Source organism: Ambystoma mexicanum, chromosome 3q, assembly GCF_040938575.1.
Source record: "Ambystoma mexicanum isolate Mex_15411 chromosome 3q, UKY_AmexF1_1, whole genome shotgun sequence".
Lineage (NCBI taxonomy): Eukaryota > Metazoa > Chordata > Amphibia > Caudata > Ambystomatidae > Ambystoma > Ambystoma mexicanum.
Window position 1 is genome coordinate 799444824 of NC_090926.1, and position 21308 is coordinate 799466131.

General features: G+C 44.6%; 1 protein-coding gene across 2 annotated transcripts in view; it reads left to right on the top strand.

The window, feature by feature from the left end:
• The window catches only part of MYCBPAP (MYCBP associated protein), a 1263051-nt gene that overhangs the window by 235722 nt on the left and 1006021 nt on the right, over positions 1 to 21308 (top strand). The window contains exons 4-6 of one of the 2 annotated variants that reach the window (XM_069654887.1): positions 11336 to 11442; positions 12597 to 12783; positions 15758 to 15873. In XM_069654887.1, coding sequence (XP_069510988.1) covers positions 11336 to 11442; positions 12597 to 12783; positions 15758 to 15873 — 410 coding nt within the window. Of the gene's footprint in view, positions 1 to 11335; positions 11443 to 12596; positions 12784 to 15757; positions 15874 to 21308 lie in introns of those variants that run through there. The other variant, XM_069654888.1, reaches the window with a different exon arrangement.

Here is a 21308-nt window from a genome sequence, read left to right on the forward strand (position 1 = left end):
GACCAACGTAATTGCCTAGGTGTTAAAGTTCTTGCGGATCGAAGAAAAGTTAAATTCCTATGATCTGTCAATACAGTAACTCGGTGTCGAGCTCCCAATAGATAGTGTCTCCATTCAACAAAGGCTGACTTAATTGCTAACAATTCACGATCAGAAATCGTATAGTTTCTTTCAGCTGGTGAGAATCTTTTAGAAAAGAAGGTTACCGGATGAAGCTGCCCTGTAACACGATGACGTTGTGACAATACAGCATCCATAGCACAATCTGAAGCATCAGCTTCCAAGAAAAAAGGTTGTTCAACATCAGGGTGTAATAAAATAGGTCCAGTGACAAATTTATCTTTCAAAAAATCAAATGCTTTCTCAGCTTCTTCACTCCATTCAAATTTAACTTCTTTTTTTAACAGTCTTGTTAAAGGAGAAATTATCTGTGAGAAATTTTGTAAAAATCTGCGATAAAAATTAGCAAAACCAATAAAACTTTGCAAATCTTTTACAGAATTTGGTTGTGGCCAATTTTGTACAGCCTTTCCCTTAGCTCAATCCATTTCTAGTCCTTCCGCAGACAAAACAAAACCTAAAAATTCTACTCTATCAGTGTGAAATTGACTTTTTTCAAGTTTTGCAAACAATTGATTTTCTCTTAACTTAATCAACACCTTTTTAACATGTTCTATGTGTTCATTCAATTCTTTAGAGAAAATTAAAATGTCGTCTATATATACTACAACAAACACATCTAAATATTCTCGAAGAACTTGATTAATGAAAAATTGAAATGCAGCAGGGGCGTTACAAAGACCGAATGGCATGACTTGATACTCAAACAGTCCATATCTAGTCCTAAATGCTGTCTTCCATTCGTCACCCTCTCTCACTTTCACTAAATGATATGCTCCTCTTAGATCCAATTTAGAGGATATTTTAGCTCCTTGAATTCTGTCCAACATAACTGATATTAAAGGTAATGGATATCTATTTTTGATTGTGATCTTATTCAATGCCCTATAATCAATACATGTTCTCAAATTCTTATCTTTTTTGGGTGCGAAAAATAATGGTGAAGCTGCCGGGGATTGTGAATGTCTAATAAACCCATTGGCTAAATTTTCATCAATATATTCCTTTAAATGTTCATTTCCCTTTTCTGTCAATACATAAACCCTCCCACAAGGTATAGGTGCTCCATCCTCAAGATCAATTCTACAATCAAATGAGCGATGTGGAGGTAATTCTTTAGCTACTTGAGTATCAAACACATCCTTGAACTCTTGATAACAATCAGGTAAACAACCAGACACAGCTCCTATCACATGTTCCTTAACAACTCCAGCAGCTAAACAAATTCCTTGAATTTCAGAAATTCCTTCCTGATCCCATTCTTGAAATGATATAGAACATTGTTCATTACAAATTTCTGACTTGAACTCTACTGTTCTTCTTTCCCAATCAATATATGGGTTATGTAAAGTTAACCATGGCATTCCTAAGATTATTTGTAATTGTGGTGCATCAATTAACTCAAACACAATTTCCTCACCATGTTATTCACCAATCTTCATTCTTAACACACCTGTCATTTTTGTAATTAACCCAGATGTCAATTGTGTACCATCTACTGCTCTTACTTGTTCAGGAATTCCCTTAATTACCACAGGCACCCCCAATCTCTCTGCCAAAGTCAAATCCATAAAATTTCCAGTTGCTCCACAATCAATCACACATGGACCTCCACATTTTAATTTACCATCCCAATATAAGGATACATTAAGAGTGATATGTGGTATAGCTGTCCGAATGGTATTTTCTAGAACTTGTCCTTTTCCAGGAAAAGAAGGAAGTCTTTTAGGAGCACGTGGGCATTTTCCTACAAAATGTGTTCCATCTCCACAATACAGACATAATTTCTCTTTGCGTCTTCTCTCCTTTTCTTCTTTAGATAAAGGTCCTCGAATTTGATTTTCATTCAATTGTACTTTAACTTCTTTTCCAGCATTTTGTTCTACTTTGGGTCGTTCATTCCTACTCCAAGTTTTATTTTCGAAATAATTTCTCCTCTTTTCTGATCTACGCTCCAACAATCTTAAATCTAACTGAATTACTAAAGAAATTAAATCCTCACTATTAGTTGGTCTTTCTACAATTGTTGCTAATGCATCTTTTAATTCCTCTCTTAAACCTCTGTAAAAGATGCATGCTCTTTTTTCCTCTGGCCACTCACTCTCTTGCACTAGTGATCTGAAGTGTGTAATATAGGCTACCAGTTCTGTTACCTTGACGAAGTTCTAATAATTCTCCATCTACACTCAAAGATGAGGTTCTTTTATCAATCATTTTACGGAATTCTTCTTTAAACAGATTCCAATCCCTAAATTCTCTTGCACCTCTTTCTACTAAAGGGACTGACCATGCAGATGCCTCTCCCATTAAATATGAAATTAGAAAGGCTACTCTTGCCGTTCCTGTAGGAAAAGCTTCTGGTCTACACAAGTAATGTAATTCACACTGCATTAAAAATGTTTTTAATTTTCTGTGATCTCCACTAAATCTTTCTGGCGGCGCTAAAGGAGTTGATACTAAAGAAATTCCTGGTGAAAGCTGTATGTTTGTCCTATCTTTTTTCTCTTCAACTTCATTAGTTGACCATTTTACATTTAATTCTGGATACAGAACTGGTGGTTCTGGTTCTAAATTTCTTTTTGTCTTAGAAGTACTTGCAGTTTCTGTTCTATGTACATAGTTACTTGATTCTTCCATCTTAACTCCTAGAGTTAATGTTTCACTCTTTGCTAATTTCAAATCTTCTTTTATTTCCATTAACATCTTTCCTATGGCCCCCAAATTTAACTCTGACTCTGGCTCCATCATCACTCAGGCAGGATTCAATTACTTGGGCCTTTCATTCTATCAGGACTCCAATCTTGAATCTTCCTGCAGAAGTGATGCTGGCCCACCAGACCCCCCAGGTGTGCCAACTCAACAATCTTGAATAATATATAATTACTAAACTGGCAAACCCAAGGGGAATGGATAACAAAACAAATGCAGATCTTCACAGGTATTCAATGTTGACCTCTTGACTACTGGTCTTCCATCTGGACTGGAATACTGACGTATTGATTGGATGATTCTTCAGTATTATGTCTGTGAAAATCTAAACACATATAGCATACTATTAATTTTCTTTATATATAGTTTTTCTTGATACTAAATATAACTATAAATATATCTATGTATTTATATATACCTGCAGCCTATGCTTGATAGCTGATAGGCTTGAATAAATAAATGTCTTCTTTTCTGAATCTTTAAGTTTCTTCAATTACTCAACTTTTGGTATGATACTTTTTAATTAATTGTGAAAGAATCTTTTGGAAAGAAAACTATTCTAGAATGCTTGAATGAATTTTATGTTGTAATTCACTATAAGAATTAAATCCTATTTCCTCTTTGAAAGTTCATTAAATTATAGAATCATGTTTTAGAGATACACGCTGTTGCTGACTTTCTGGAAAAGCGTGTTTTATTTCTTTTCTCCAATGAAGAAATCAGAGTCTTTAATTGAAGAGTCTTTTCTACATTACTGTGGCTTGAAGACGAACCGCGCACACTGAAGACGAGCCGCGCACACAAGAAAACGTTCCGCGCACCTTCAGATAACCCGCGCACCCCGCGCACTTTGAAGATGATCCGCGCAAACCCGCGCACTCTGGAGATGAGCTGCGCACACCAGAAAAACGTCCCGCGCAACTTGAGGTGATCCGCGAACACCGCGCACACTGAGATGATCCGCTTTGCCTAATACGAACGCCCATAAACCTAACTGCGCCTGTTAAATGAAACGTTACAATTCACCCTTATAACTTACTACTAACTGAATTCACCGATTGAGTTCTCCGTCGGTTTAATTACTTCCCCGTAACTTCACACAAGACAAACGCAAACGTCACAACCAGGAAGTCTGACGTAAACATTTGAAAGGACGTACGATTCACGCTAATAGGTCCTTTCCTCAAAAGTAACTAACGAATTTCACGCGCACGCGAAATTTCAAAATACTTTTGTAAGTAAATATTGTAAATACTAATAAACTCAACCAATGAATTATTTCTACTTCACAAAATGTTTTCACCGGAAATTACCGTAAACAAACAAGTAAATGCAGCCGCAAATACTAAACTGAGTGATTATTTATCAGCCGGTAAATGACACGAGCAAAGAGCACATAACAGTTCATAGTTAGAAGTCAGATTCAAACTATTTTAAACAGCTTCTTGATTCTGATTATTGATAAGATACATTTGATATTTAGTTAACATTTTCCTGTATTTGACTTAGCTTGCTTCATCTGTCAGGAAATTGTTCTTTAGCACTGAATAAGTTCTTCCTGAAAACTCCTTGTCTTCTCAGTAATATTTTCTTCTTGAATGAGTTCCTTGAAATCACTAAAGTAAACTTTTTTCTCGACCTATTATAACTGCTACCTCACACTAAGGGAACTGGAATGAAAGGCAGTTTAGAATCTTGGTGACAGTGCCACATTACCTCACAGCACTTCTCATCCAATCATTGTTGTGTAATAGACCCACCATCTTGGCTTGGGAAATTAGATACTTCCTGATTAGATTAACATTAAGGAAAGTTATTTTAATAATTTGATGTAAATTTCAGAATCAACATCCATACATCATTCAACCATATTTCTGTGATGGTGTAATCTTTAAAATGAAGGCTTTTTAACAAAGTGTCTCTTTGAACATGTGTAATTGTACCCTGGAATCCTGACAGTGCGCCCGTCCTTCGGCTTCTTCTCCTCTGCACTCCAGGTTTATCACTTGTTGTTGCAGTTGTCATGACCCTTGCCCAAAATCCCCTCTGGCAAACCCATTGGCCAGGTGGAGTCAGGACTTGGGCCTATAGAGCCTGGCATCCTCCTCAAAAGCCCTCCTGGGGCCAGTCCTGGCACCTATGGCGCCAGGCTCGTACACCATGAAAAATAATGTGCTTGGGAACTACTTATTTGTGTTGTCAGCCAACATGGAGGCATCCACATAGCTTGGTTCCTACGAACCAAGCTATGCGGTCTAGTGTCTTGGGTGTGGTAGCCTAGGGACTACTTTACCTGGACTATTTTGTTGGGGCTATTTAAACCACACCCGAGCAAGACAACACGCTTCGTGTTTCTTTGCAGCTAGCAACGTGACGCTCACCGTGTCCAGCTTAGTCAAGAGCCCTGGAAATCAGAACCTGCAGAAAGACAAAAGAACATTGTTAGCATCAGCATCTTACCTGCGATCTCCATCCTTCACTGCTCGCAGCTCATGGGTAGCTCCATTGGATCTGCGCTTCGCCCGGACCAAAGGACCTGAAAAAGGAGGAAAATACTTCAATAGAGGAGGTATCAGAGACATTACAACCACAAATCGCTTAAAAGACTTACCTGGCTGATCACCTTTCGGCCGGCATCGCTCTGGAAACCCACACGCGCTGGGAGCACACCGCGACCTATGAAAAAAGGAGAAACACAGGTCAGCGAAGACAAGACATTGCAGCGCTGCGCAAAGCGCTTACTTACCGCATCATCGTGCTTTTGTGCGCCATCGTTGGCCGGGGAGGCCCAGCTAGCCAGTTCGCCACGTGGACGCTCCGCACACCTAAAGGAGATAAGAGACATTATGAAACAGAGAAAGGTATGCAAGAATAACAACTCATAAACAGCAATAAGACCTACCTGAAAGACATTACTTGGGCCGCTGTCAGTGAAGTAACTGGACCGCACACGGCCACGAAAGTCAACGCGCCCCTGCCCAGAAAGCAGGATGGAGAGCACGCCAACTTCTATAACAAGGTGAGAAGAGGGCCCAGAGGGGGCTGAAGTCACACAGAAGGTGGGGGGAAAACTTACCTTGGTCGGCCAGGCCTAAACACAGTCCTCCTGTATTTCCAGGCAGACCTTCCACGAGAATCATCCCAGGGGATCATTGAGAGGACACCAGTGACCAACTGGCTGGGTGGCGTCCCCGTGGATACCAGGTGAGCGTAACAGCAGTATGGAGACGTCTTTGGCATTAGTGGTGCAATTGTTTGTGTTTGCTTTGACCTCCTTTTTTAGTCCTCCTGTGCGTTCAGCTTGTCTTAGAAGGCCTACATCTGCTCTAACTGCGTCAATCCTGCACTCGAGGGATGTCTTTAATTCTGCGATGGCAGAGTCAATCTTGGACTTCCATGACAACTTCAGTTCTGCAATTGCAACCAGGATCTGATGGTCATCTCGTGGGGCAGTCCCTTCACCTTGTGTGCCCTGCTCCGCAGCTTTTGCCGCCTCTCCTGCTGGTGTTGGCTTAGCAAATATGTCCATTGATGCCTGCCTCCCCTTGGGTTTGTTCAGTTTTCATGCCATGTGTACTCCCGCTCCTCGATGGGAGCACACGACCCAACAGCAAGCAGTGTTGTTCTCCTTCCGCCCCCGGACGATGCGGGGTGATGTGTTGTCTCTTTTGGCACCTGTCTTGCGTCGAGGTTCATCAGTGTTCCTGGATGTGGCAAGGCTGCCGTTTCACAATCGGGTAGTACGGTGTCACCCTTATTATCGCCAATGTCCACAGGTTGCTGTGTAGTTGCAGCCTCCGAGACCCTTCCCCACGCTGCTACAAACTGCAGTATTCACTTGCCATACCGTGCTGCTTTGCTGATCTCCTTAATCAGCCGTGGCGTCTCCTGCTCCCTTCCTTTCAGGTGTCTGTTGTGGCGTGCAAGTGTTCAGTGTCCAGCCTTGGGAGCAACCCTAAGTGACCCCACCTTGTCCGCACTCCCTTGGCTCATGCTTCTAGGCTCTGGGTCCGACCAAGACAGCAGCTCGTGCTTCCTACCTTGACCTTATGGCCCAACGCTTTGCCAGCGGTATGGTCGGGCTGCCCAGCCCTGTGGGTTCCCTCTCCCTGGGACCCTCCTGTGATTCCACCTTTAATGCCTGGGCACCGTCTTATTTTGTCAGGGAGGTCACTGTCACGTAGCTCGTGTCTGCTTGTGCCTTCATGCTTGCATCCCAACAGGCTTCCGTGCATGCGCCTCCTCGCGTTTCGTGTCCCACGAGTGTGTTTCTGTTGCGGTTGCTTCTGAGCCCAGGCTTCCTCATCACTGTGCTTGTGTACAGCATACTATCTCGTTTGTCCTTTGCACACTGGGCGAACACGTGCTGGCATCACGCTTTGAGTGCTGTGGCCAATGCGCGGAGCTCCACCATCTATCGACTATTCTCCCCTGTTTGGCAGCTTATTTTAATGTGCCTTCCATCGCTATGCGGTACACCGATGTCTTCGCTTTGTGGGATCTCCTGCTTTCAGGCCTCGTCTATTTCACCCATGCCGCGGGCTCTAGTATTGTGCCTCAGACCATACATTGTTGCCCATCCGCGGATTCAGTGTATCTCCTCAAGTCTTTGCGTCAGTTGCTGCTGACTGTTACTCTATGCCTAGAATCCGAGCAGCGCCTCTTTGTTTCCACCGCACACTGCCTGAGGATCCTAGTATGACATTCCAGGCTGCCCCCCGGCAGAGTTATCTCACGTCCCCTTGCGGTCTCAGCCGGCACCAGGTGGCTTCCCAAATTGGTCCGATAGCAGTACAGTCCCACTTCCTGCCCAACCCAGCAGTTCGTGTTAGTCCTTTCGTGGGGACAGCACATCCACAGTCGCGCCTGTAGGATGTGTTCTGTCCTTTCATGTGCCGCCTCTTACTCCACAACTTTCTCTGTGCACCTGTTCCTCCACGATGCTCACGTTCTGGGTGGTTGTGGCCCTCTTCTCACTTTACTGCTCATTGGGGAGGAGGGTCCGCTTCAGTGACATACCTACCCCGTTGTCGGGGTGCTTCTCACTGCGTCTGCCAACTTGCTTCGGTGGCTCACTCTGTTATCGGATCCGTGCAGGATGATGTGTCCAGTATCTCTAGTCACCCTGACGCGCCTCCTGCTAACTGTTATTGCCCTCTAGCACAGCCGCGTTGCGGTACGGCAACCTTTACTTTTCTGTCTGTGACACAGTCCTTTGTTACTCAGTGGGCCCCATGTTGGTACTTCCTCTTGGGGATTCTCTCGCCCTGCATTTATGTTATATGTAACGTTCCCCACTTCGGATCTCCGCGGGAGTATCTTTAGCATGTTCCTCGCATATTCACACAGCCGCAGTGTCTATTTTGTACGAGTGCCGTGGTCCCAGCACTTGTGCTCGTAGGATTTTAAAGGATCAGCAGGAGAGCTCCGGAGACACACCTATCTCATGGCTACTTAGCCACGCCCCCTTGTTAAAAAAGAGTATGTTTGGGGAGTGTGAGGTAATGACGCCATTGCTTTTATGTTTGTGTGACGGTGCATATAATTAGGTTTTTAAGTTTGCTGTGCTGGACCTTGATTTGGATGTTTGTTTGTGTGTGCTTCATTTGTGAAATGTTTGTGGCACATAGTGGTAAACGGAGACTAACGGGGGGCAAGGAATGAAATAGAGAAAGACATTTGCTCCTACCCATGGCTCAATCTGCCCTTTGCTCTGGACGCTTGGGCAATTGGATGCCCACAGTTTAAGAGGTAACAGATATAAATGGGGAATAACGTAAAATAATGTTGGTTTCGATAATAGATGCAAATGTATGTTGTAGCCACTCGAAGCAGGAAAACAGGACCTTCAAGAAGTATAAAAAGGAGTTTATCAAGATAAAAAATATGCATAAATGTGACCCCAGGTAAGCAGCTGCAAGCTTCAACAATGTGGTACAAGGGTTAGTTGACCCCACAGCTGAGTGCAGGTGTAAAGGGGAATCACTGGAGACACCGGCAAATATCTATGAGGTCCACTTTCCCTGTAGACTGCTCCATAAAGAGTGAAAATGGTGGGCACACAGAGGCTCTGCCTCCTTGTCACATGGGTTGCTGAGCTTGCCATCTCATGATGCTTACAAGAGTCAGGAGAGATTGGCGACAAGAGGCAGAGAGCAGTGACTGAAAGACAGCCATCTTGTGAGACAACTACCTGCTTGATTCAAGACATGTCTGAGATGAATGGGAGTGGAAATCTGTCCTGGGGAGCTGCCCGAGATTAATAGGGCTCCTCTTGCCACCTGCACCACCATTACCCCAGGTTTAAGAACAGGCACAGAATGAATGTCTTGCAACTAGAGAATCTTACCTTACATAGTGCACGTATTCACAGTAACTATCCATCCCCGGAACAGTGTGCTACAAATATACAAACTGTGCTTCCCTAAACTGAAGATGCCCAGTATTCAAATTTCCCTAATGCCCACAGTAGGACCAAAAGGAAATTTGAACAAGGCAGTGCAAATTTGTCACCTTCTAATGTACTACTTTGAGGCAAAAGAAACAAGGAAGATACTAGATCACCTCTGAATGATTTTGAGAGACTGCACAAAAAATGAAGGCGATATAAGACAAGTTATAGGCCTTTAGTGCCAGAATCCCAGTTGTTGGGCAATGTTTAGCAAAATTGATGAACAAGTGTGTTCAACAGTGAAATTGATACCAGAAGCATATCAGGTTTTGTCCAAAACCGTCCTACTACTCCACTCCCTCTTTACACAAACCAGGCAGGAAAAAAAAACTGCCCACTGACGTGGAAAAAGGGCAAATATGTCTCCCTTAACATCAACTAACAACAGGAGACAAAAATAAAAAACAGAACAACCACATGTTCTAAGCTGCCCCTCAGGACCTTAGGCCTGCCACGCCTAAGCACAAAGCCTTGCTCGAAAACAAAGAATACAACATGCTAACCCACTTAACCATCAGTGCACTAACACCTTCCGCCCTGGTCTGCACCCTAGGACCTCAGGCCTGCCACGCCTGACACAAACAGCTCAACTGTGAGCATCTTCACAGCACCAACAACCCACCCCGTCGGAGGACCACCTAAAGCTTTTGCACACCTACCAAAATTCTGCAAACTTACCACTCATAAACCTAATCCTTGTACCGTTAATGGGGGTAAGGAGGATCAATATTGATACAGTCAGTAACAAGGTGTGCCAAATGATATGCAGATGCAATCTTTTCCAGATACAACAGTAAATCATAGAACGACATTATAGAGTTTCTGATAGGCCTTCTACTGGAGAATCAGGGGTGGGTCATAGCAGGCTTAGCCAATGCCAAGCAGGGGTTGCTAGAAAGGGTCCTCCATCGCATGGGCACTGCTGCCAGAGACCTGGGTGTGGGGGATGGCCATTAGGAGACATGCCTAGTTGAAGGTCAATTTGCTTCTGCAAAAAGCGCAGGGCAAAGTCTCATACGTTCCCACTGACTGCCAAGGACTTGTTCCAACCCTCCACCAATTAGCAAATACCTATTTCCAGCTTAACACATAATACAATCCTTGGTAATGATCACCTAGGATTGGAGGAAATTGTAAAATCTACAATCCGATCTACCTTGAAATCTGTAGGTATTTGCCACTGACATCGCCTCCTGGTCTATGTCATGTTCCACTCCTCCTCTACAGCAGAATCGACCTGTAATCTGGCCCATGAAAATAAACAATCTGCAGCAGATCAACCTCTCCTCTACAGCAGACTATTTATCTTAATATTTATCAGATTCTCACCCTAATAATTCCGATATTCTACTCCTAATTCACTTAATTTCTATTAACCTTCAGGTACCTAGAGCACTGTGTAAACGGTGGATTAGAAAACTGGGGGCGTGTGAGGGAGGGTTTAACACAATCCAGTGAACAACAATGAAGTGCCAGGCCCCTAGTGTAAACCAGGGAAGAAAAGCTGTATTGCATGATCCCTACAAGCTGATGTGCCCTGCCCAAGACTACTGGAGGTGGGCTAGAGATGCTGGCATCTTCTATCCTGATCTGTCTTAAATTCCCAACCTGTTCTGTATTTGAATTTACCCCGATTTGCTTCACTTTATCCATTATCTCTGATCGAATCTGAACACTGTTGTGTGGTAGAGTTTACCACTGATCTGTCTCAGATTCTTATGTTCTGCAGAATCTACTCCTGAACTGTCACAAAATCTATTTTTGATGTGCGACAGAATGTATGTGTGATCTGGTGTGTATTTCATCTGATGTACAGAAAAGTGAACCCTTGATCTTCAACATAATATACTCCTTAATCCGTGGCAAAATGCACTTCTGTTTGAAGGACTTCTTTGATGCATTATGTTCAGTCCCTTTAACCATGAACAATTTTCTTCTCCATCCACACAGTGAGCTCCCTTTATGACTGTCTCCCTCCTAATATTCATTTTCTACTTGTACTGCAAGCTTGGATTTCTTATCTAAGTTATTGTTTGCTCCCTTTGCTGATTTCAGAGCTAAAGGTTCCACATGTTGATGCTTTTGGACCGATTCTGCCACACAGTATCTTGGGAAGTCTCCAGGAGCTGAAACGGGAAGCTGCTGCCAGAGGCCACACTCAGGCTAGTAGGGTTGTATTTGAAACTCTTTACTGTGGTAACTGCAAACTGTGAATACGAAGGCAACGCATGACGTGCTCAAAACACTTCATCATTTGTCAGTCTCTGTGGCATCAAGACAAGGGCTAATGTTTTGAGTGACCCAGAAACAGAACAGCTTGAATGGGGTCTCTAAACAAACACTTTAGAAATCTAGAGTTCCCCTACCCACACAGCACACCATTCGGTTAAGGGAAGAGGCTGGCAGACAGACATCAGACCTTGGGATGGGGATCACTTCATATGTCGTGGACCTTGGGATGGTAGCCATGAAGAGGACCCTAGTGTGGGAGCCCCACATACTCCACAGACAACCTTGGTGTTGTCAGCAAACTCGGGGGAGATTCTCTTGGGAAAAGGCTTAAATAGCGTGCACTTTGGGTTGAGGTCCCCAGAAAAATAATGAGCACTTATGTTGGATCACCTTTCAGGCAGTGTATTGCTGTGAAGTCGTTATGAGACAAGGGGCAGATCTGTGTGTGGGATCACCAGCCAGAGATCATGCTAATATTATAGGGTGACAAGATGGAAAGCAATTACCAAACATTGGGTGGTCCCTGGGATTTTGCCATCCTGACAGAGCATACCATCTGAGGGGTTCTGATGCAAGCTCTTTGTCTTTGTAAACTGAGTGGAAAACGATGTGTCCTGTCCTTTTATAAACAGTTATAATTTCCCAGGAAGTTCCACTATGTTTCCCTCCATAACCAGCAATCTGAGCAAGGATTGTACTAGGGCACTGGTCTTCTTTTCTTGTCATAATGGACCGTGCGCCCATGGGCACTGATTCTCTGGGGACCATGTGCCCAGAAGGGTGCCACTTTCTTATAATGGACTATGTTTCTTGTGTGCTGCAATCCTTTCAAACTGTGAACAATATTTTTCCAGAGAAGGTTTTCCTCTAACACTATGGATCATGCTGTAGTGACTGTTCAAACTCTCACACTGTATCCTGTGCTTGCGGTTGTGAATCTCAGACTAGATCCTGAACTTTGGGTGTTTGGATTCTCTCACACAAGCTTACTGCCACCATGGTTGGGATGCCACCCACACTAGTCCCTGTACTCAAGGTAGTATGTGAGATGTATTATATTCCTGTTTCTCCCCTTCTCATGCAGCTTGCCGAGCTGATCACAGACACTCCTCCTCTCACCAGTTTGCATCAGTCTCCCGGTAAGGATGAGGAAAATGGCAGGGAGAGGGACGAGGAAAAGGCTTGCTGTGCCCTTCCAAAGCAAGATAGAGCACTGCAAAACTGGAACTATCACATGGGCCTGCGAAGACTGCAGATGGGCGCCTTGTCACGTAAGTAATGATGTAGTGGTATAGGAGTTAATGCTGAATCAAGGAATGTCCCCTGACAGCCCTGTCCCCCATATGCTGTGTAAGTAAGGGCTTTGTTGCATTGTGTTGTGATGGCTATGCGTGCATGGTGGGATGAGGTTCCTGTCCCAATGAGGGATCATCTAAATGGTGTGTTAGATCCTGAGGTTAATGCTGATAGAGAGGTTGTCACTGTGGAACTTTTCCCACGCAGAGGCCTCTTTACAGTCTGACAACTTGGAGATCTATACCCTCTGGTATTTTTCAAACTATATCTTGTAATTGTGAACCCCTTTGGTTAATATTAAGGGCATTCAGAGCACTACCTGGGCTCAAGACTTTGAGCACTGAAAAAGAATAGGGCCCCTGCAACAGTTTTGTTCACTAAAGACATCCCTCTGTCTTTTGATCCCCAAGTAGTAGATTAGATACAAAATCCAAAGGTTAACCACATGGGACTAATTGCAACAATAGAAGATGTATTACTACAATACCCTGTGTTGGATACAAGCCCATGTAACGTTATACCTCATCTCCAAATTTTCCACAGAGTGAGTTGTGGTAAACAAACACATGTTTTACCATCAAAGCCACTGAATTCCTGCCTCCCCCACCACACAAACACATGTTTCATTCACATCGGAGCTGGGGCAAGCAATATCCTATCATCTGAAATGTATATTATGGGTTCTGTCTCTTCATTTGGGCAGTAGCTCAGATGACGCACAGCACCAACCCTTCCCACCAACATCCAGGGAACACTTTTCATGCACACATTGCCATGTTCACCCATGACACACACTCTGAGCATGTATCACACTGTACACATTCCCCTATCAGCAGATGAAAATGAGTTAATTCATTTCCGTAACTAGAATACTACTAATTAAGCTCTGTAGGCATAGGTACACTTTAAATAACAAGTGTCACAGGGTTACATCTTCGTAAAAGAAGGACCGCAAAAAAGGGCATAAGGATTTACTACATTTATTTATTATTTTGTATTTATTTAGTAGCATTTTTGTTTAGCGCTCTCCCTACCCAGACGGTCTCGGACCGTTTTACAAGGTTCAAAGGTTGAATACGTGGAAGGTGAAACAGAAGTTACAAAATGTTTTCAAGATAGTATACAAAGATTAAGTTGGTACCATGGGACATTGAGGGGTGGGGTTATGTGTAGGTCAACGGGTATCTTTTGAAGCTTTTTCTGAAAGTGGCGATAGTGGGTGCTGTGTGGATTTGAAATTGAAATGGTAGGGTGTACCATGCACTGGCTGGCCAGTGATTAAATGTGTGTTTTTGTGTGAATGTTAGTTTGTAGACTGGAATGTTTCGAAGATGCTGGCTTGCTTGTCTGATGTTTGTTATTGCTAGTATCATTATTAGGGAATTGTTACAAGATCTTCCCAACAAAACAAAGGCCAGGATGGTTTTCTCCTCAATGGGGGTCAGGTCCATTCCACCTTAGAAACCTCCCATTGACCAATGTCTCTTGTGTGAATAATTGTGCTTTCCCATCCTTCAAAGTAAAGATTCCAGTTCATACAGTTCCTTTGTGAGGGTTTAATCGGGACCCCAACCATTCCTCTCCTTGGTCTAAACTAGATGCAGGCTTTCCGGGGTTCGACAGCTCATGACCCATTCTATCGTAACATCTTGAGAGTAGGCGGGCCTGTAAACCTAGTCAACAGGAAGAGATAGAGAAGGGTCCCTTTTGGTCTGTCTGGGATTACTCATGATTTCCTTTTTCCAGCCTCTCCAACGAGGTGGTAATCTCCTTGACCCCAGCTTTTTCCTCTTCTCGCCTTCTAGTTCCATTTAGGCCCAACTGGGCCTGCCAGAAATCTGCCTGTTCTTTCTAGCAAACGGTTGTTCCTATCTCTCTCTTGCTGGTCCCTACCATCAACAGATGTTGTTTAGCAGGTAAGTGAATAATGGGTATGTAGAGACTGGAGAAGAGGAGCCAGGGCCAGGGCCAGGAGAGTGGAGGTAAGAGAGGTGGTGAGCCTAAGGGATGGGACAGTAAGGAGGAGGAGCAGGATTGGCAGTAGCATGGTAGAAATCACAGTTTCCAAGGTGACCAATAAGTGCAATCTAAGAAATGACAAGTTTCTAGAGAACCAATGAATGCATTACAGCGAGCAAAGACTGCCTGGGTGGAAAGGTCCACTATGAGAAAAGATATCCAGTCGCTCCCTACGTGTAGGCAAGTGTATGCAGATGTATATTGTTTTCCCGCAGGCCGGTTTTGCAGAAGACTACGTTCCCCGGCTGGCTGGTCTTAGTACTGCAGGGAAACATTTCTCTTTGCACCCTCTCCCAGCCCTCCTCTAATGCAGCCCCTATTCTCACACATGCCCACCTCGCCACATTTATTGCCTCTCACCCCCTTTCTCCATCTCCCCCCTCCCACATCCTTAACCCTCCCTCCACATCCATAAGTCACCCCCGGTCCTCCACCTTACCTGTGACCCCTAACATTCCACTTCCTTGTCCCTCCTTCCATATGTCCGTTAAGTGCATGCGCCCATTCCGGGCAGGCCGCAATTCAGCAAAGGCAGTCTGTCAGCAATCACTCAAATTGTGCAGATCAGAGTATGTCAGACAGTGGGAAAGTCTGAATTGTAATTGTGTCATGCGAGTAAGGCTTGAAGAGGATTACCAATAAACACGTTGTTTTCCTTATAATGTGGACTTGATTGTTCAATTATATTGTGGGATTGTGAGAATATTGTGCTCATCAAAGGTGAGCTGGATCTTCAACTACATTCCCTCTTGTTCACTGTTATTATTGCACAGCTGCTTGATGCTTCGTTCTAAGCATGTCACTTGACATGTCTGAGCTCCTCTTATTAGAGGCTCTGGGAAACCATATTTGTTTCTTGCTTTACTGTTGTTGAATATCTGATACTTCTGACTTTGTGTGTCTGACAGCTCATTAACATCTTCTTCATAGAACAGCTTGGGACGCCCGCAAATGACCTGCTTATGAACATGACAGATGGTTACAGGCAGATCCGGGAAGAGAGGACACTTATAGATCGCTGCATTCCTGCGATTGACTATGGGAAGGTAAGATATTGGATGATTATATGGGTTTAGTTAGTTGATGCAATGGACGGGCATGACAGGTGATATGTTTGATGGACAATCTGCCTCATTCCAAGTCTGGCGGTCCGGAAATAGGGGTGCTGGTAGCAACGTACTGGCACACTTTCCCAACCGCCAGACTTTGAGAATATCTGCTGGGGCCGGTGCTGCCGGCAGGTCTGACCTGCCGGGAGCACCGGCCCCTGCAGGGATGGTTTTCACATAAACACCTGCGCCATTAGCAACGGTGCCGGTGCTTCCGTGTCCCTGTTCCTGTGGAGTCCTATCAGACTCCACAGGAATGGGGACTTACAGTTTCTGCCGCCTGACATCCCGTGCCGCTGGGAGTTGAAATGTCCCAGTGGCACTGGGATCTCAGGCGGTGGAACAGTGTTATGAGGTCGGCGACAACCCGCCGGTAGCACCGTTGGGTTACCACCGCCCTTGTAATGAGGCCCCAATGATGTCTAGAAAGACTTACCAGGAGAGAGATTTTGGAGACACTTTTTACATCGCGTGAGATTAAGGCCGGATAGAAGTGTGCATTATGATTTTGGCTTGATACCCACCTTGTGAAATTTGAATGATGGAAAGGTATGAACTCATGCTGACCCTACAGTACTTTCTGCCTCTCACCAGAGCCACTGTGGTAGCATTAGTCTGTATGTTCATCATTGATATTCATTAGCTGTCAGATAACATTGGAGGGTACCAGAATACACTATAATGCAATCAGAGCATGGGCAGGCTATTGTGGCGATCTGTCATTGTAGATGTCCACTTGAGTTTCCCCGCAGGAGAGGCATGAAGACACAGATCTCACCCTTGTGATCACCACCATTGAATACGTTAAGGAGGGGTACGTAATACGAAGAGACCTGCCTGCAGCCCCAATAAGACGGAAATAAACTAGTTTGGAACCCACAACCTATTACAAAATGATTTGCTTTGTATTGCTACTTCAACAGGTAGATGCACCTTTAATGGTGTCTGTATATTTGTAAGAACAATTAACACAATGGTTCTTGATTTTCCTGGGCTGGCATGATCTACTCAGGTGGGTTTTCCAGGTTTTTTTTTCCAGGCTGACCAAAGAGAAGAGGAAAGGGAGGGGTTAGGCTGCAGCAGCTGCAGTGCTTCTTCGGTTTTGCCTGCTGGATCTGCTGGGCTCGTTTTGTTCCGTAGAGCTGAATATGCAATGCCCATTCTAGAGGGTTGTGATTTTAGATGGTGTCTCCATGGTGGCTGTGGGATTTCCTGGTGTCACGGGGGCCTGCTGGGGCCTGCATTCCATACATTTGCTTCTGCCCCAGAGTAACGTTCCCCTTGCCAAGTATGGCGATGCTATCCAATTAAGGTCTAGGGCCAGTATGTTTTCTTGTTCTTTTGGTAGAGGCTTGCTGCTGCTGCCCCCTGATGTCCTTTTCTTTCTAGTCTGGACTTTCTTGCACCTGATTTCTTCCCCCGCTGGCCAAACCAAGCCAACTGTCTCAGCCCTAAAACCACACTCCCTTGTTCATGCACCATCTTTCTCTCGCTCTGCAAGGAGAGACACAGTATTCATCCTCTTTGGATGATGAAACTTCCAAAGTGCCAGAATCCTTGATGGCGTGCTGTCATGTGAGACTCCTGTGAAAAACCTGATGGTGTCCTCACATCTACTACCCTTGGGTACTCTTCTCAGGTGGCCAGGGAAAGGCCATTGCTTTTGGATCCTGACCCAGGGGATGGAGAAGTGAGGGAGGATCACCTGGATGGAGGGTCCTTTGAGATTGGGGATAAGATGTCTTCAGTTGAGACGCAGTATTCCGCACTTCCAATCTAGGGGAATTCTCTATCCCAGAGACATTTATGGGGTATTGTTACCACTATCCCACTGACCAAGGAAATGCCAGGAGACATTACCAATTTCGAAGCACCAGGAAGAGGGTGAGGAAGAGAAGGTTTAAGGGTGAGACATGGTATCCTCTTTTTCCCTCTGACCCTCCCCTGTCCTTTATGGGCTACTGTAAGACATCTCCCCTCATTTTCCCTCATTTGAACTGTTACAGTACTGAGACTAGGAAGAGGTGACTAGGAGTAGTGAACACCAATAGGTATTTTCACCACTCTGGCACTGAGATGAAGAAGAAGTCTGTGAATGAACACTATTGGGGAAGTCGGGCATGTCCCACAAATAGGTTCATTAGAGGTCAGGCCATTGGACTTTCTTTTCTCCTAGGGACTATAAGCGGTGGGGCTGCATATCTTGGAGAGCAGAGACCTGTGTGCGAGCAGGAGATGGAACGGCCTGGAGAGAAGCATGTTGGAGCCAGGACTGGCATCCAGGGCTGGTCTTACAACAGATTGCACCTCAGGCGGGAAGCATCGTTGGCGCCCCCCCGACCTGTGATCTCATGCATGTGTCATGGGCAGTTTTACCGCACAAGGCATAAATACTCAAAAGCATACAGGGGACAAATGAGTAACAGGATCAACACACTTTGGGGAGTCCCCCGGATGAACCATTCAAAGACAAATTTAGTGGCCCAGTCTTAACTCATACTGGGTCCCACTCCGTAGGTTATTAACATCACCACACAGAATGTAATACACAGTGCACTGGATTTTTCATTTAATATAAAGAAATTGTAATTTTATTACATAGGCCATGAGTCCTACGTTTCACAGAATAAAACAAGCCACATACAAACATATATTAATGTGGAGAATGTATATATACATCTAATAGCATTTTTGTGGTTAATTCATAAAAGCTAAAGGTGACACAGCCAAAATTCTCTAAAATGGAGGAGAACGGGCACACATGCTGTCTTCCTGGCCCTATCTGGCTAACAAGTCACAGAAATGCTCCATAAAGCAGTGTCACCTAATACAAGTTCTAAAATTAATTAAACATGGCGAAATAAATTACGCCTGACCAAAAAACACACATCCCAGGTCTACATCCATATTTGCATTATTAAGTCATGTAGCATAACTCGATGACACATCGTGGGAATCCTGAGTAAATGTCCCTCAACCGGCGGTCGCAGTGGTCAACAAGACCGGAATAATCGAACTTTGGAGAAGAGGGACAGTTGTAAAATAAAGCGTCCTCACAGCACCGCTCCAAAACTGGAGAAAGAAAGGGAAAGAAAAAGGAACAAAGCGGACCAGCCGTTAAAACAAAGGTGTAGAGTCTACAACCCAGAGAGGCTGGCAGTAAATGGCCCTCCTCGAATGGGAGTGCATAAAGAGTGTCCTGCATAGGTTGCAAGGTGGTGCACGTTATACCAAATCGCCCGCCTTGTGTACCATAAATAGACTTAGACCAATCTCACAGTATAGCCTGGAAGTGAAACTCCTACCTGTCCGTCTCTCATGAGCGCTGCATTGGTGGCGCCGATGTAGCAGGGCTGTCAGGCCTGTATACCGCGCCGTAACCCTTCCTAAATCCGCGCAGTCCGCTGCCGGAGAGGTGAAGGAAGTGTCCCATGAAATGGAAACAGCAGACACAGAAAACGGACTCACGGCTTCCTAAAGCCCGATGTCCGCGTAGGCCGCCCATGTTAAGATAAAGAAATGGGACTGAAAAATGAAAACAGCCGCCATGGAAAGACTGATGGAACATTACTGAAGGGGTCACGTGCAAGCCAATACGTGCCCACTCACAAAGGTATAATTGAGCCCCATAACGGGCCCCACCTTCGGTCAAATAATAAATGTAAATACTGATAATGAGGTACTAAATAAGCTGGTGTTGTGGTCCAGTGCCTGATGTCGTTGCTAGCAATAGACACAAAAATAGATACTAATCAGTCTGTTTGGAACCCACAGACAGCTGAATTTTTGAAAAAATATATAGATATAAAATTGGGGTGAGGGGGACCAAGACAATAACTAACGGGGCCTAGAGCAAAATAACACTCCGAGAGGGGCAGCACCCAAGACCAACAGATTGTGTTCAGTGGCTAGGGCGCACATTAGTCATGGAAGGAAGAGAAGTAACCTGTCTGAAGTGGGGAATAGGGGAGTGTCACCACCGTAGGGGGTTACTTTCATTTAAACCCTGTTCAATAGTGTCAAGCCGATGTATCCACCTGGCCTCGGCCAGGTTCAGTCTGCGTGCTGAGATATTTTGTCTTGGAAGTGCTTCCAAGATCCACCAATATAGATCTTCGGGGGGAGTGGCCATGTTCCGTATAGTGAGATACTAATGGCGCATTGATGTTCTTACACCTAATGCGGGATCTATGTTCCACAATCCGTATGTGGGTAGGTCTCGAGGTCTGACCGACATACTTAAGGCCACATGGGCACTGAATACAGTATATCGCATTAGGAGTTTTGCAATTGGTCATGGCACGAATGTCCCATTTCCTGCCTCTCACCTGGAATTCTTTGATTCTCTTGGTGTATTTGCAGACTGAACAGCCTCCACATGGGAAATGTCCAACCAACGGACGGAGGTCCCAACCAGTAGTTATGTTTCTCAAAATCTGAGGTTTCGAATGTACAAACAGGTCCCTCAGGTTTTTCTGTCTGGGCATCGCAAATAGTGGCATTGGTTCATCGCTCAATTCCAATTTAACCAAAGGCCAAAATGTCTTGATCGACTTCTTAACTGCATAAGTATGCATAGTGTAAGGCAACACACAGACCAGTTTTTCTTCCGTGGTTGGTACTTTGGGAGTGAGGAGACATTCCCTAGGGGTGAATCTCGCTCTTTTTGCCGCCTTGGTGACCAGTTTACTGGGGTAACCCCGTGCCACCAAACGTGTTTTGAGGTTGTCCGCAATGAGTAGTATACTCAGTAATCGACGTGCAATTTCTGCGCAATCGTAGAAATTGGCCGTACGGAAGATTCTCCTTTACTCCCCTCGGATGGAAACTCGAGAAATGAAGTAAAGTGTTTCTATCCGTGGGTTTTCTGAATAATGAGCATTCTAGGTTGCCATTCCTTGCGTATATTCTGAGATCCAAAAACTGGATCTCTTTAGTGCTAGAACTGATAGTAAATTTGATCTCTGTATGTTGCCTGTTAATCCACAGAAAGAATTCCTGGAGTGCCGTAGCCGAACCTTGCCAAATTAGGAGAATGTCATCGATGTAACGTCACCATAGCTTGATATGGCCCACGAACGGATTAGTTGCTGAGAGGACAAAATGGCCATATAAAGTATGGCTAAACTGGGGGCAAAAGCCGCACCCATAGCCGTCCCATGTGTTTGCAGGAAGAACTGATCTTTATATTGGAAATAGTTCTTTTCCAGGGCCATCGTGAGTAACTCCAAAATGAATTCACCAGGAGTGTTACGAGGTGATCTTTCGGTGGTAAGGATTTCGCGTATGCATTGGTCTGCCTCCTGTTGAGGGATACTCGTGTACAGTGCACATATATCTAAAGTGACAAGGATTTCTTCCTCTGTGTTGAA